The sequence below is a fragment of the Primulina tabacum genome, chromosome 1 (assembly GCF_025594145.1).
Source record: "Primulina tabacum isolate GXHZ01 chromosome 1, ASM2559414v2, whole genome shotgun sequence".
NCBI lineage: Eukaryota > Viridiplantae > Streptophyta > Magnoliopsida > Lamiales > Gesneriaceae > Primulina > Primulina tabacum.
This window is the reverse complement of record NC_134550.1, coordinates 51,701,805-51,718,401: the sequence shown is the minus strand read 5'-3', so window position 1 is coordinate 51,718,401 and position 16,597 is coordinate 51,701,805. Positions and strand designations below refer to the sequence as shown.

General features: G+C 33.2%; 3 protein-coding genes across 4 annotated transcripts; 2 read left to right on the top strand and 1 right to left on the bottom strand.

Moving 5' to 3' along the window:
* Window positions 1-253: 253 nt before the first annotated feature.
* LOC142547744 (F-box/WD-40 repeat-containing protein At5g21040-like) lies at window positions 254-2,607 on the bottom strand. The gene has a single exon (XM_075656186.1). The coding sequence runs from the start codon at window positions 2,038-2,040 to the stop codon at window positions 400-402; it is 1,641 nt and encodes a 546-aa protein (XP_075512301.1). The 5' UTR covers window positions 2,041-2,607; the 3' UTR covers window positions 254-399.
* A 5,070-nt stretch (window positions 2,608-7,677) lies between these two features.
* On the top strand, window positions 7,678-11,704 carry LOC142547729 (transcription factor GAMYB-like). 2 transcript variants are annotated; one of them, XM_075656160.1, is made up of 4 exons: window positions 7,678-8,303; window positions 9,494-9,842; window positions 10,376-11,335; window positions 11,495-11,704. In XM_075656160.1, exons 2-4 carry the CDS (start codon window positions 9,495-9,497, stop codon window positions 11,507-11,509), a joined length of 1,323 nt encoding a protein of 440 aa, XP_075512275.1. In that variant the 5' UTR covers window positions 7,678-8,303; window position 9,494; the 3' UTR covers window positions 11,510-11,704. The 2 variants fall into 2 exon arrangements, with proteins under 2 accessions (XP_075512275.1, XP_075512265.1); XM_075656150.1 differs by having other exon boundaries at window positions 7,679-8,303; window positions 10,376-11,345.
* Window positions 11,705-12,287: 583 nt separating this feature from the next.
* Window positions 12,288-14,078, top strand: LOC142547738 (uncharacterized). Its single transcript, XM_075656172.1, has 3 exons — window positions 12,288-13,135; window positions 13,269-13,811; window positions 13,914-14,078. Exons 1-3 carry the CDS (start codon window positions 12,347-12,349, stop codon window positions 14,007-14,009), a joined length of 1,428 nt encoding a protein of 475 aa, XP_075512287.1. The 5' UTR covers window positions 12,288-12,346; the 3' UTR covers window positions 14,010-14,078.
* Window positions 14,079-16,597: the final 2,519 nt, after the last annotated feature.

Sequence of the window (16,597 nt, the reverse complement as noted above, 5' to 3'; positions counted from 1 at the left end):
TATTTAGATAATATATTCTATAAACCATCTTTTCAATTGCAAGAACCTCATAATACCAGAGAATTTCATAACCTCAAAAGTTGGTAAATGTATATATTCTCAAAAGTAGTTCTAAGATTTCCTATGAAAGAGAGTAATTTTTAGTTTTACTTTGTGATGAGATATGTAGTTGCACATGTTCAAAGAGACAAAAGACGAGCACAAAGGTGATAGCCAAAAAAATAAAAATGCTGAATAGAATAATGATCACATCTTAAGAAAGATCCATCTTTGTTTGATATCTAAATTTCATGTGAACAATGAAGACTGTTCAGGATTAGGCCATACACGAGACCGAATAATACTAAAATGATAAGAAGTGGAAGTGAAAGTGAAACAATTAGAAACTACAATCTACATCTACGCTTTCAACTTCCCGCTTACTCTACGCTTGCTATGCCAACCACTTTTATCACTGTTCTTTGCAGCGATGGAACATTGCTCACCTTTGTTACCTTTACCACCAATTTCAGTTTGGAGCTTACGGCGTCTCATTCTGTTTTCGAGCCTTAAACCCTTCAAACTCCGGACCCTCTGCTCAATCTCCAGAGCTTGTGAAAAGTTCCATATCCTGACGACACCTTCTTCACCACCACAAACAATACGATCAGAACCGATGCCTACTGAGAATAGATTGCACCTAAACCCGTGCAGCATTCTCTGCGGGGCTTCTACATTATGTAAGTTCACACAGTAACCCTTGGAAGTATTCCCAGAAAAGGAATTCCTATCTGTCTTCAACAACTTCCTCACATCAATAAGTGAAATCTTACCATCGCTGGAGCACGAGACAAGCCAAGGAAACTCAAATGCAAGAGAATACACAGGCCCCGTGTGAGGAATCCACGTCGCAACCTTTAGGGTACGGCACTTGACATTTCTGCAAATCTCAAACATGTGTATAGAACCGTCTTCTCCTCCAGTAAACAAAAGATTCCCTGTGTGACTTCGTGCCAAAGAATAGGCATTACCAACATGAGTGTTATTAATGACAGTAAGTTGGCACCCAGTTATAGTGTCCCAAATGTAAACACTTGAACCTGCAGTGCTCCCAATTGTAGTATCATGAGGAGCAAGGCTCCAGACCCAGTCATTATGCATCAAGACCTTTACGCATTTTAAGGAAGAGCGATCCCATATGCGTATAGTCATGTCCCAAGAACCACTGTACATCTTAACTAAATCCAAAGCAAGACAAGTTATAGGCCCCTCATGTTCCCAAACTCGAAATTCCATATTTTGATTCTGAGGTGACCTAATATCAAACAAGTGAGGGTTCCCATTTTCCACCTTCCAACCATGTATGAACCCATCCGTACCACCAGCAATCAAAAGCCTAGTATCAGCTGCAATCGCACGTATAGTGCAACCAAGAGGACGAGAAGATGCAATTGAAAGGCCTTCTTCCATGTCCCACATTCTTAGTACCTGATCATATCCTGAGGTAAAGAGGAGTTTTTTAGAAACCAACACAAAAACAGTCCTAACAGCTTCAGCATGCCCATACAGCGTGTCAATGCTGTAGCGTCCCATATAGGTCTTGCTCCTGAACTCTCTCTCCACAAAGAGTTCCTTCCATGATTTCTCATCTGAATATTCTGGTCTTAAATTGACAGCAGATATCAGATGTCCCCACCTCTCGTAGTAAAAATCCTTCCACACTTGGTGATCGGATGCGAGCCTGTACAAAGATGTGCTGACACAAGCCACAATCCCAAGTTCTTTGGGGTCAAGATAATTCAGAATTTCAGAAATCAGTGCTGGGGGTAGATCAGAAAATGAACAACTATGAGACAGCAAAGCTTCATGGAAAGGGGTCTCAATTCTGGTATTAGATTTTGAGACAGCATCCGGGTATTCAGTGTTGAATGATCCAAAAATTTTCTTTTTAATATCGACCAATTGATCTGAGCCACTTTTTTCTACAACTGGATTATCCGAGCAATTTGTAGATGTGTCTTTCAACAAAATTTCTGTATTCTTCTGGCATTCAAATGCCATAAAATACCTTTCCCAAATTTGATAATAGGATAGTCAACCCAAAATAGAACTATTAGAACCAAACCCTGAACTGCTTACTCAAGGATAGAAACAAACAATCCGACAGCACAACAGGAACAAAATTGGAGAAATACTCGTAAAAATTTAACGAAAAATCCAATTCAGTCACACCCTCAAAAACAAGAGAGCAAGTCAAACAATTCAAACCCTAGATCCGCGAGAGTAACAATCAAACAGAGTTATCAGCTTAAAGAAGGGGGAAAATAAAAGAATGATAACCCAGTTGTATTCAACTAAAATGGAACTATTTTTCGAGAAAAAATAGGAAATTTATAGAAACCGAAAAAGAAATCTGACAAAACCTAAAGCGCAAGGAACAGAAAAGTTAAGGTGTCACTAAGATTCAGATAAAAATACCTCAGTAGTAAGGGTGTGATTGAAATTGAGGAAAACCTAACAAAAAATTCAGATTTATGAGCAACTTCTTTCGAAAATGGGAAATTTCGTAGGGCATGAATCGAAAAGCATATAAGAACGACCCAGGCGTGGTTGTGGATCGGGTTTGTGGGTCAATTATGTGGAGCATATGTATATTTGGACCTTTGGTATCTATCTACCTTTTCGCCAAAGACCCCCTCGAGGGATTCTAATTGCATACCAACCATTTTTTATTAATATATATATATATATATATATATTGCAAAAAAACATATAGAATCTACATTCACGCAATGTTCATTTTCATTGGAAAATGATCAGAAGAAAAATGACATTTACGACACGATTATAATGAAACTTGTAGAACAGTGTAAGCTTGAGATATATATTGAGATATTAATTAAATATAATAATTTAAGAAATTAAAATAAAATAAAATATCATATTAAGGTATTTTGTAATATTTGTCTTTAATTCAACCAAATAATGAAATAAGGTTACTATCATTTTCGATCTCAATCCTTAAATATATTTTTCTCAAATAATTTACAACACGTTATTAATTTAGTTAAATTAACATAATATTAATCGAGTTATACCCGATCACAAATCAAATGATCAATCTTGGAATTTTGTAAAAAGTGACAAAAATTATTAAAATAATTAAATCAAGAAAACTAACGTAACATCAATAATTAAGTAAAAAAACTCATAGAAGGAAGAAAATCAATCAAATGAATCGTTATCGACACATAATTAATTTCTCCATGTACGTACCTACAATCAACAGGTATCCCTCTAATATTTTTTTTGATTAAAAGTGGGATATTATCTAAAAATTTTAAATAAATAAATATATATATATATATTATGATTTAAAAAATATAGATAAAATATGAATGAATTTTTTTTATTAAAAAAATATTTTAGGAAATTAAAAGTTATCTATAAAATTATATAATGAGAGTGTAATTGTAATTTTAAATAAGGCTTCATCAAATAAATTAAAAACTAGTTAGTATTGGGTTAAGCATGCATCAGTGATAGTACTACTGAGATTAGTGACATCCTGAGAAGTTTTTGTGCATCAAGTTGCTGACGTTGCACTGTTTGATCTATTTGACAAGGTGAACCTTAAAAGAGTGAAATGGTAAGAGTGATCCCGGACTCATGTGCCTAACGGTCTGACACATTAGCACCCAAATATGTGCACTATGCGCTACCACAAGTATAAGAAAATAAAGTTACACCTTAGCTAACAGCTGAAATTTTTAGTCTTACGGTGAACGCTTGATCCTAACAATTAGTATAAGGACAAAAACTTTAATGAAATAAATAATAATAATAATAATAATAATAATAATAACAATAATTATTATATGTGTAATTATTGTTGTTGTTGTTGATTTTTTTTTATAATTTGTGATTAAAAATCCATTGTGTGATAACGATGGTCTAACAGTACGACCCAATAACACTCAAGTAGGTGCACTATGCAATTATACAAATATAATGAGATAAAGTTGTGATTATCTAAGAATTATAGCTTTTTACTTAATAGCAAGCGCTTAACATGAACTCATCTTTAAATAAATAATTAATGATGATGATAATAAGATAATTAATTGATTAATATTATTGTTGAATTTTTTATAATTATATGATTAAAAAATCATTGTGCTATAACAACATAATTATTAAAAAATAGCAAAATGAAGGAATTTATCAAAATATGACAATCCATCTAATTTATTTTCAAAATAATTTTTTAAAATAATAAAATTGGTATTAGGAATAAATAACATTATTATTAATAATACAAAATTTTAAAAATGAACTTTAGAGAACTTTTACCTTCCCTCGGATTTGGGCTCATCGGGCTTTTGTGGACTAAACAGTGATCTGCACACGGCCTTATGATTATGAGTCCAATATTGAGATTTACTCAAGCGCTCCAGATTCATTCAGCCGAGAGCTCGTAAGTGGGCCTTGTTTTGGCCCAATAGATTGTCAAATACTTTAATTTAAATAAAGGTAAATTACAAAAAAATCCAGAAATCAAAATTGAACTTTGTGTTCAGTCCCTGACATATGGTATTAATTTGTTTCAGATCCCTATACCCTGCACATGTACCAAATTAACCTTTTCAATATTTGGAAACCCCTTAATACCCTTGCACTATCTCTTTCATCTTCTTCTCTTCGGTCTTATTTTTTTACTTTGAAATCAAATATTTCAGACATATTTTTTTCCCCTTACACAATTGTTCGATCTCTTCTATTCGTATACTTTCATTTATAAGAACAGACTGCTTGTCGTTTTACAAAAAACTATAGATTGTGATAATAGTGCAACTCAAATATTTTAAATCGTGTAACAATCTAAACATCACGTGTCGATCGTTCTCCAAGTAGGGACGGTTATTTGCTCTCAACAAATTTGCTTTGAAAATTCAATTTTAGCCACAGTGAAAAGAAATCAAACTTAATCGTGTAAACTTATTTCATGATATAGTTTCTAATTGCTTTTTTTATGTCAAATTTCCAATAGGCTTTGAAGCCTTTATAAATCACTTTATATATTTAATTTAAATACGTAAATATACTAAGTTGGATTTGGAAATCAAATTCTTCATGGAAAATGAGTACCTAATTTTTAGGATGATCAAAATTGAATTGAGTTGTTAATTATTTGTGTGGAAGTTATTAATGTGTTCTACTAATGAAGATTTTTTTATTAAAGTGGTAATGATAAACTCATATAGATTATAGCATCGTCTGGTTTTTGAGTAGGTCTCTTCTGAGACGATATCACGAATCTTTATCTGTGAGACGGTTCAACCCTACCGATATTCACAATAAAAAGTAATACTCTTAGCATAAAAAGTAATATTTTTCATTGATGACACAAATAAGAGATCCGTCTCATCAAATACGACCCGTGAGACGGTTTCACACAAGTTTTTGTCCTAGTTTTTTGGGTATCAATTCTTGAAAATGAGTACAAAACCTCCAGGATTTTGGTACTATTAATTATAAATAAATTTTAGTGCAAATTTATTATATTATGTTCTTATTAATTTGTTCCCTTCACTTAAAAATTCCATCTTGATTACTCGATCTTACAATAAATACATAAAATAACATCGTCACTGGTTTGAAATGAACCACAATTTTGGTACCAAAAATAGCAATAATTGGTATCAATTAGATCAAATTCGGTTTGAGAATTATAAACAAAAAACCTGTGAGCATGAGGATGTTTCACTAACTTAATTTAGGTATCAATCACAATTTAAAGCAATTACGATACAATTATATCAATAACAAATATCAATTTAATCAAATTCGGTTTTTTTAAAAACTTAATTTAGGTATCAATCACAATTAATTGGTTAACCCCATCGTTAACATGATCATATCAGGAGTATGTCTCTTGTGAGACGGTCTCACGAATCTTTATATGTGAGACGGGTTAACCCTACCGATATTTACAATAAAAAGTAAATACTCTTAGCATAAAAAGTAAATACTCTTAGCATAAAAAGTAATATTTTTTCATGGATGATCCAAATAAGATATTGGTCTCATAAAATACGACCTGTGAGATCGTCTCACACAAGTTTTTGTCTAATATCAGTTTGGTTTAAAAAATTTGGATTTTCGAACAAGAACCTCAATAATCACAATCTTAAAGAACCACCCAAGATTATCCGTTGCCGATGAAACATACTGAACATAGTGAAATAACACCAATAGGAAAATAAAATCGTTCATCAGATAATATAGCAGAAATCTCAAACGTATTTATCTTTTAATGAGGTACATATAATCCAAGATTAAGCAATATATTGGCAAAATTGAGACTAATTAAAAAGATTTGGCTAACTTCCAAGAACCAGGCACAATTCATTCAAGTTAAGATACATATGGAGCAATTATCGATATAAATAGGTTCAAAATAGGCATTGCATTGTATGTAAATTGAGTTCTAAACTAGAATATCATGGGCCCAACCAATCACCACGATTATAGTGAATATATCCACTTTGAATGATAATGCAAAACCGGAATAAAAAAATATATGATTTTCAAAATTGAATATAAATGTTAGTGATACAATATCAGATAAAATTCTTCAAAAGTATAACCTGAAAATATGTTTCATAATTTGAGTAGGTTTCCTGTGAGACCGTCTCACGAATCTTTATATATGAGACGCGTCAACCCTAACGATATTAACAATAAAAAGTAATATTCTTAGCATAAAAAGTAATATTTTTTCATGGATGATCCAAATAAGAGACATGTCTCACAAAATACTACACGTGAGATCGTCTTACACAAATATCTATATTTTAAAGATGACATATAAATTAAGAACATACATGAATAGTTGAATGTGTTTGATTTGGATCGATTTTGGGATGCATAACCGTTCTAGGAAAGAGAAGAGTGTGAGTCGGGATACAATTGTAAGTAATCTCTTGCATTCTTTTTGACATTATATCGATCTCTTGAAAAGTAAGTCGATCCAATCATTCATTTTTTAAATGAACAATATAAAATAAAATTTAGAAAATAAATTAAAAATAAAAAAGACAATAAAGTAAATAATTGAAGTACTTGACTGATAGTTAGTTCAGTTGGACGGCCCCCCGTAGTAGAATTAGACTACAAGTACGTGGGTAAAAGGTACATCAAAAATTTACAAGCCTACGTACATGCATTAACATAGGAAGACAATTTCTTGAAAAAACAAGGCCCCTCTCCCAATTTCGAGTCGATTCGATTTATATTTAAAATATAAAATAATATTTTTGAATTTTTCGTAAGTTATATCAGATAAGAAATCTATCTTACGAAATTGATATATAACATAAAATAAAAATATTATACATACAAAACGACGGTTTGTTTCAACCTACCCGTGCAGGCACTGCCTGCACATGAGTGATCCGGGCCCACCTCCCTTAAAAAAAAAAAAAATTGGCTCGAAAAAATCCGAGCCGTTGGATCGACCCCTGCGGACACTGCGGGCAGGGTCGACCGAACCCAAAACGACGAATAAAATTGGCTAAAAAAATGGCAAATAATATAGTTTTGTATGGAATTTAACAATAATTGCCTACTAAATAATAATTCATTAATTGTGTGTATTAAATATCTAATCTTAGATAAATGCAAATTAGAATTAAATCTCCAGCTTCCCACTCTCCTCGGACTATATTCTGCGTGCCTTCGTATAAGTTTCCGAGTTTTCAGAGAGCTGGCTTTCGCTTTCTTCTTTTCCCTCTCACACACGGCACGCGAGGTTACCTGGAGAGAGCAGGAACAATGCACTAATGGCGGATCAAGCTGGAATTTGTTGAGTTTCTGTGTGTTTTTTTGGATTTTGCTGATGAATCTACAACTGGGTTCTTGATTAATGCTCGAATCTTCTTCTCTCTCTTCTTTCGCCTTGTGATCTTCTAGTTTGGTTTTGTTTCCGATTGACTGGCTTGTTTAAGTATCAGTGACTATATTTTTTAATAAGTTTATTTTGTTTTCGTTATGGGTTGTCTAAATCAAGAACCGAGAAAGATTGATCGAAGATGTTTTTGTTTTCTCACATCCTTCTGATTTGTTTGCCCTTCTAGATTTTTCAGCTCTTTGTGTGTGTGTGAGAGAGAGTTAATTCAGGCTCAGATTTAGGTTTGAGACATTTATCTTCTTTTGTACTTTTTTCCCCCCTGATTTAAGAAATTATTTTTGAAAACCTGTACTCCCGGATTTCGTCGCCAGGAAGCGCGTTGCATTTCCTTCAACAGAGTTCTGCTATCAAGGTGACGAACATGAACGAGACTTGTTATTGTTATCTACGTGCTGTTGCTTCTTTCGATTTCCGTAATCAGTCTTGCATGCTTTGAATACATTATACTTTTTGTTGTGCGTATTGGTCTGTTTATTTACCGCAGTTGAACAATTTCTCGAACTGATTTGTACTTTTCTGAGATAGATCTTGGGCATGGCTGATCTGTATTAATATGCTTATTTTGAGTAGTCCAATCTTTTTCCTTCATCTTTCGATGTCATTTTGGTAGATGATCCTTGTTTTGTCGAGAGACTTCGTCTTTTGGAATGCAATTTTACTGTACAGGGTGGAGGCTATTGTTTTCTTTATTAAGGAGAATATCAATATAGAAGAAAATTATTCATTCATCAACTCCGAGAAAAATAAATAAAATACTGGGTTTTTCTTTTTATGTTTTATGATTACAAGAGCATGTAATTTAATTTGTTACCTAACTAGCTAACTGTTCTAACTAATTAACTGTAAACGTGATCTCTAATATTCTTAAGAGTACAAGTTATTTTGCAAAATTATTGTGCGTGTTTTATGGTTACGGTGCTGTTCAGCAGTAAAGCATCATTCTTGGTGAAATTTATGTAATGCTGTGTAATTGAGGATTAAAAGTGATGGTTTTTTTTTATTTATCTAGTTAAATCGCATTCGTGCTGTATGTACTGGTAGTCTCACACACAAAATATGCTTTGATTTTTTGTTACCTACCCTGTTTGCGGGGATAAGTTTCTATGGCTGGTGCATCTGTTCTGATTCCGGTAGCACCTTTCATTTGACACCACATTATAGTGAGTTTGACTTCCAAGGATTAGTTTGGATGATGATCCATGAAAACTAGTGTTTTCCCCCCTTCTTTAGACTTAATTATTTAAAGAGTGATGCATTAGCTATTTTTATGAGTTTACTACATATCTTGGTACATTATATACTGTCAAATAACTAGAAATTGTTGCTTTCTATCATCGTATCTTGTTAACATGTTTGCCTGTGTTACATTTTACTGGAGTAAAGTTTTCTCATGGTCTTTAATATAATCTTGTTTGATTTTGTTATTTTCCCCAGCGTGTTTATAACAGTTGCATCATGTTATCTGTAAGAATTTGAGCTTTCTTTATGAATTGCTGCCTTGCGTACTATTATTGATATTTTCCCTACACATTTGGTGATTAGTATGACAAGTGACAGTGAGGACATGATGCCAATGAATGGTGAAGATTCACCATTAGAGGATGCAAATGATGGAGGAAACGTGGGAGGAAATGTTTCACTGAAAAAAGGTCCCTGGACTACTGCTGAGGACGCAATTTTGGTTGAATATGTTACCAAGCACGGAGAGGGGAACTGGAATGCAATTCAAAGACATGTGGGGCTTGCCCGCTGTGGAAAAAGTTGTCGTTTGAGGTGGGCAAATCACCTTAGGCCTGATTTGAAAAAAGGTGCATTTACTTTAGAGGAAGAGAACCTTATAATTGAACTTCATGCCAAAATGGGAAATAAGTGGGCTAAAATGGCGGCTGAGGTATGCATTAGTTCTCTGTAATGTTTTCACTTAGTACGAAATATTTACCGGTGGTCTATCTGTTGCTGATTGGATGTCTTACTTATCACTTGTAGTATTTCATATACTTCTACTTAATTATTTTAGTGTCAAGGACATAGAAAGGAGCTGCTATGTTAATTTGAGGTCTGTTCATGTTATGGCACCCTGTTATCTATTCATGCATGGTCTTTTTGTTCTACTCACGTAGATATTTTACTCTCTACGTGTGATGTGGCATATATGCTAATGGTTTACATTAAATGAGCGAAGTATATTAAAATCGGTGCTTCTGGATGAGCTATAGTGTGACGTTGCCCTGTTATCCATTTATCTATGGTATTTTGATTCTAGTCATACAGATACTCTACCTTTATATGTGAACAATAGATATGCTAATGTTTACCCTTAAATGAGTAGAGTATGATGGCTCCATTATTTTTGAAGAGCTTCGGTGCTATTTTACTGATTTTCTTGTTCTCATTCGTCTCTTGTCGTATTCTTTTTCTGTTTAGTTACCTGGACGCACAGATAATGAGATCAAGAACTACTGGAACACAAGAATCAAAAGAAGGCAACGAGCCGGGTTACCAATCTATCCACCTGATTTGCATATGCAATCATTTAATGAGAACCAACAAAATGATGATAGAAATACATTCTCGTCTATGGAAGCACCGTATTTTGACTTATTGCCATTTAACAACTTGGAGATTCCAGAATGCAATGGTTTTGACCTCAATCAGCAGGTGTATTCTGTTGACAGCCAGCTAGCACAAGATCGATACTTTTCTTTCCCAAACGAGTCTTGTTTCTCATCGTCTCATCAATCCAAACATCCTCAAGGGTCCGAATGTTTGCTTCATGGTTTAAAACCCGTTGTTAGTAACATCACCCCAGACGTTAGTCAACATCACTATGATGGTTATTTGCCAACTGCCCATTCTTTTCAATTCTCCTCTGCATATGATTACAATTCAAATTCTTATAATGGATCATCCGCAAGTGCACTTCTTGGCAGCCATGCCATATTAAATGGCAAACCTTCTTCTTCTTCAGAGCCTGCTTGGGCAACGAAGCTGGAGCTCCCTTCACTCCAAACTGAAATGGGTAGTTGGAGCTCACCCTCTACCCCATTGCCTTCCCTTGAGTCTGTTGACACGTTAATTCAAACTCCTCCAAATGAATCATGCACTCCGGCATGTAATCTGTCACCGCGAAACAGTGGTCTTCTGGATGCAGTACTGTATGAATCACGGGCTATGAAAATCTCAAAGAAGAACAACCACCAGCAGACTTCAGATTCTTCTGGCATGGACGATTATATAGTGGATGCTTCATCTCAGGATCTCCAAAAGATGGGATGGAAACCATATGGTGATTCTGTTTCTCCTTTAGGCCATTCTTCTCCTGCGGTGTTCACTGAAAGTACCCCCATCAATGGGAGTTCATGGGATGAATTGGAATCTATCGAGGTCGTGCCAGGTCTCAATGCTTTATTTTTAAATTGACTTCTGTTGCTTCACCTTAGTTTTTATTTCCTTGTGGAAACTTTCTGTTTTCATTTCGATTTCTCTTCTTTTTAAAGATTTTGGTTTTAAGCTGTGCTAAAACAGTTGCTCTTTTATTTGAAGGATACAAAGATATAGAAGCGTCCTACCTGGGGTCAATGTCACGCGATTCCTACCGACAGAGAACAAGCGACTTGATTTTGTCGAGGCCAGATTTCTTACTTGCCTCAAATGCATTTGGTCTTCATAAAAACCACATAAAGGACCATTCCTTGCTTAAAACATACAATTGGGATGCTTCTTGGCAATGATTCATCAACTCTCGACCTGAGTAATTAAGGTTCACGTGTACAATTCTTGTGCTTGGAATGCACTCATCTTCTACATGCATTTTGACAGTTTTTCTGCTTTCCTTAGTTAATGATATTATGATACTCGAGAAGTCATGACTTAGTAATTCACGAACAATTCTGTGCTGTTTGGAGATTGCGTATCTTTACACTTTAATTATTTGTTTCACGTGAGCAGTATATATACTAGTGATTCTTTGTCACTCAATGGAATCAACAGCTTCTCTGGTTTTATACATAATATTGCATTTGCAGTTGGTTAAAGCTTCCATGTTAAGGGGCGCGATTGTATCCCTTAGTTGAAAAAAGATAAAATTTATGTTTTCCTACTTTTAATCGCTTCATTTGAAGATTTTTTTGAGCTGCTTATATACGTCTAAGATGATATTAGTTTTGCCATTCCAAGTACGAAAATCATGTTTCTTGCACGAGAAGACTTTAAAACAAGTTAAATCGAACTTGCTGCATGAAAAGTCTCAGTTTATGGGGAAAGAAAATGAACAGCATGTGATGCGTCACACGAATTATCAATTCAGAAATTAAGCAAGGCAACTTCCATTCACATTAAAATATATTTACATCCAAATTCCAATCTCATTGATTCACGACAATTCAAATATCATCAATGGCATCTCCGACGTTAAGCAGTGATTTATTCACCATCACCAAAACCCTACTGGTTTCCCTCCTGATTCTTTATCTAATCCTCATTTCTCTTTTCAACACACAAAACCCTCATCTCTTCTTGATCAAATGGGCATCACCTTCTTCACCCCTTTCCACAACCTCGAACGAGCAGCACTACTCTCCGACAAATCTCAGCCACGTAGTTTTCGGGGTAATGGGATCCTTGAAAACATGGCCTCACAGAAGAGGATACATAGATTCTTGGTGGAGACCGAACAAGACAAGAGGCTACGTCTATTTAGACAGGCCCCCGACCCCTAATATTCTCCCATGGCCTCAAACTTCCCCACCTTACCGAATAGTCGATAACCTCTCTGAACTATTTCGATACACGAAACCTCGTTTTGAGCTCATGCCTAGGATGGTACATGGGATTCTTGAGCTTTTCAGGGAGGAACACGAGAACATGAGGTGGATTGTGATGGGAGACGACGATTCAATCTTTTTTGTGGATAATATAGTTGATGTTCTAGCAGGATATGATCATACGAAGTATTATTATCTTGGGTGGCATTCAGAAAGTGTTGTGGCGAATTATTGGTTCTCGTTTGATCAGGCTTTTGGAGGTGGTGGGATTGTGCTGAGTTTTCCTTTGGCCAGAGCTTTGGTTAGAGACATGGATGGGTGTTTGATTAGGTACGCAGGGAGTAGCTCAGCTGATTTGATAACGATGACTTGTATTGCTGATATTGGAGTCAATCTCACTCCTCATAAAGGGATGCATCAGGTACATGCATTTAGTTCCAAGTTTCCAATTAGTTATCTAAAAAACACTATGGTATTAATTAATCTCTATTGAATATGCAATTTTTATGGTTTCAAATATCCGACGACATTCTCGAGTCTACTTTTGATTGCAGGTGGATTTACGGGGCGACTTCTCCGGATATCTGTCAGCACACCCAAAAGCACCAGTAATGATCTTCCACCACTTTGATGCAATGGATCCCATCTTCCCGTCCAAGGATCGGTTCGAATCCACGCACCACCTCATGAAGGCAGCTGATGCGGACCAATCCCGCTTGCTGCAGCAAACCATATGCTACCACCGCCGGAGCAACTGGTCTATCTCCGTTTCTTGGGGCTACTCGGCACATATCTATGAAAGAATTTTCCCTCGAAGCTACCTTCAACTACCAATCGAGACGTTTCGTCCATCAGCCAAAGGTCCCAAGCCCCCATTTTTCATGTTCAACACACGGCCAAGATCGAGTGATCCTTGTGTAGCTCCTCATGTTTTCTTCTTTGAGTCCATTTATAGGAGTTTCTCGGGTGATGAATTTATTACGAATTATCTGCGAGCCACGCCTCGTGGATTGCCGGCTTGTTCGTCAACTGGGAATCATTCTGCGGATTATATATTTAAGATCCAAGTGTTTTCGCCAGCAAAAAAACGTCTTCGGGTACGTATACTTGTGCATATACATACATATGCATGTGATTTTATCATTCGACGTAATTATGTTCATGCAAGTATTTGTTATTCATTTAATTTTCCTGCACAGGTGGATAGAAGCGAGTGCTGTGATATCGTAGGGCTAGATGATTCCAAGGCAGATATCAAATTTCGGGAGTGTGGGATTGACGAGATTATTGCTTAGTTAGTTACTATCTATGTAAGATTTCTTGTTCGAATTAAATATTGTTTTTATCTTTTTTTTAAAAAAATAATAATATTGGTTTCAACTTTAAGAAATACACCAACTCATCTATAAATTAATAATCGATAAATTAAAAACATATCGGATTAATATTTTTTTCCTGAATCTCGACTTGGACAGATTGTTAAACTAATAATTCGATAAATTAATGAGATATATACCGTAAATATCATAAATAAATTATTTAAAATAAATTATAATCATTATTAAAGTAATTTAATAAAACATGATTATATTGTTATTTGTTTTTTAAAAATTAATTCCATATTTTTGATATTCTATTCTTATTTTTTAATGAAGTCATATTAATTTGAGTCAATACAGTGAATATTATTTAATTATTATAAACAAGTTATATATAAAATATATTGTTTGTTGTTTTATCAAAAACTATAATTAATAATAACGATATACCCTCAATCTTTTAAATTATGTAACAATTCCAAACATTATGATCCGAGCATACTCAAAGTGATACAATTATTGCATCGATAAAATATCACTTTCTTATTTTGTAAATATGTTAAATTTTAATTTTACGTTGTTTTTTCTTCTTCTTTTTACTAATATACCTCGATTAATTAATACGGTGTTTGCCTAAACATATTAAAAACAATTTATAACTAATAATTCATATTTTATAATTTGTTTTAGGAGTTTATAAGTTGTAAAGTGTTATTTTAAAATAAATTGTTAGTCTTTGGATAAAATATGATAATGAATTTCAAAGATTTTGATGTGTTTTGATATTATAAGATTTGTATATATAATCATTACAAAAATTGTATAACACTATCAAAATAATATGATATTAATATTAACCTGTGATATATTAAAAATAATATTTATAGTTAAAATAATGATGACGATTATAATAATGATATTATATTTATTATTATTATTCTTCTTCTTATTTATAATAATAAGATTTCACTATTAAGTATTTATAATTACAATTATAAATATATTAATATTAACCAAAAATATTATTTACTAGTATTATTATTAATATTACATAGGTATTATTAATCACTAATAGAAAGGAAATTAATTATAATATTTATATTATAATTATATATTAATATGCAAAAACTTGTGTGAGACAGCCTCACGGGTCGTATTTGTGTAACAGATCTCTTATTTGGGTCATTCATGAAAAAGTATTACTTTTTATGTCAAGATCAGTATTACTTTTTATTGTGAATATCAGCAGGGTTGACCCGTCTCACAAATAAAGATTCGTGAGACCGTCTCACAAGAGACCTACTCATATTAATAATAGTAATGTTATGATAATAATATTACAATTATTTTATTAATTATAAGACTTGAAATTAACCTGCTTGATATATTATACAATCGGGTAAACAAACATTTTTTAAAATAACTTACAAACCCTTTCCAAAAAATTGACCAAACAAATTTTAAGAGCTTGTAAGACCTCAGACAACAGATGTGCAGTTATTTTTCAATGAATTAAATAAAGATAAAACTGAAAATTTTTTTGTAAAATTTTTTCAACAACTAATATGAAAAAACAAATAAAAACATATATATTTGAGACTAGGAAATATAATTTTAGATATCAGTTTTCAAAATTCTACTGTGTTGATTTTTATATTTATGTTTTTTTTCACATTATATTTAGTTTGAGGATAAAGTTCATTAATTAATCCAAATGATGAATATTTGAAACGTAAATAATAAATAAATTATTCGAAAATAAAATAAAATAAATTCACGTGATCAATGTTGAAAATAGTATGTGAAGTCTATATGTTTTTTAACTTATTATAGGTGAAAACTGTATTTTTTGCACTGTATATTCACCTCATTGCGATTTTAATCGTATATGTTGTCAAATTTTAATTTTAGTATGTTATCTTTGTTATTTATTTATTTTTATTTTTACAATTTTATTATTTTTATCCGATGAGATGATGTAACAACAATCTGACTAAGATCCAAAAACGTGTGTTATATCATTTCAGCAATACAGATAAAAATAATAATTAGATCGCCAAAAATAAAAAGTACATGGTCAAATGTGTAATGTTAATATTGATAGTGCTAATTGTTGGATCAATTTTATTTATATGAGCTTATATGTGAATAATTATGTGTTGTGTGTTGTCTATGCCCAAAAATAAAGTGATCAACTAAGGGTTTCAGGTTATTGGGCTTTATTGTATCTAATAAGTTGTGAGCCTTTAATGTGTAGAGACGTAAGTGTAATTTATGTGTTTATGATTGGTTAAAACAAAAATATCAGAAGATAATGATAAATATTATCTATATATATGAGTCATGGTCTCCAGATCTCGCGTTATTATGTTTCCTATTCTATTCCCCGTTAAAAAAATACTTTAGAATAGAAAACTAAAGGTTTCTCTAAAAAAAAAGCGCGTAGATCTGGAAGATTAATGCACGTTCTAAAGAATTCAGAAAATATGACTTCAGGTACGCTTCCGCTTAATTTTTCAGTCAAAATCTTAATGATTTAGCACGATGGATTCTGCGATTTATGG

Excerpts from the sequence above, each read along its gene's own strand:
- LOC142547744 (XM_075656186.1), bottom strand. The coding sequence starts at position 2,040 with ATGGCATTTGAATGCCAGAAGAATACAGAAATTTTGTTGAAAGACACA.
- LOC142547729 (XM_075656150.1), top strand. The coding sequence starts at position 9,495 with ATGACAAGTGACAGTGAGGACATGATGCCAATGAATGGTGAAGATTCA. Across the intron at positions 9,843-10,375 it reads GGGCTAAAATGGCGGCTGAG|TTACCTGGACGCACAGATAA; the intron begins GTATGCATTAGT and ends TTTTCTGTTTAG. Across the intron at positions 11,346-11,494 it reads ATCTATCGAGGTCGTGCCAG|GATACAAAGATATAGAAGCG; the intron begins GTCTCAATGCTT and ends TTTTATTTGAAG.
- LOC142547738 (XM_075656172.1), top strand. The coding sequence starts at position 12,347 with ATGGCATCTCCGACGTTAAGCAGTGATTTATTCACCATCACCAAAACC. Across the intron at positions 13,136-13,268 it reads CTCATAAAGGGATGCATCAG|GTGGATTTACGGGGCGACTT; the intron begins GTACATGCATTT and ends TTTTGATTGCAG. Across the intron at positions 13,812-13,913 it reads CAGCAAAAAAACGTCTTCGG|GTGGATAGAAGCGAGTGCTG; the intron begins GTACGTATACTT and ends TTTCCTGCACAG.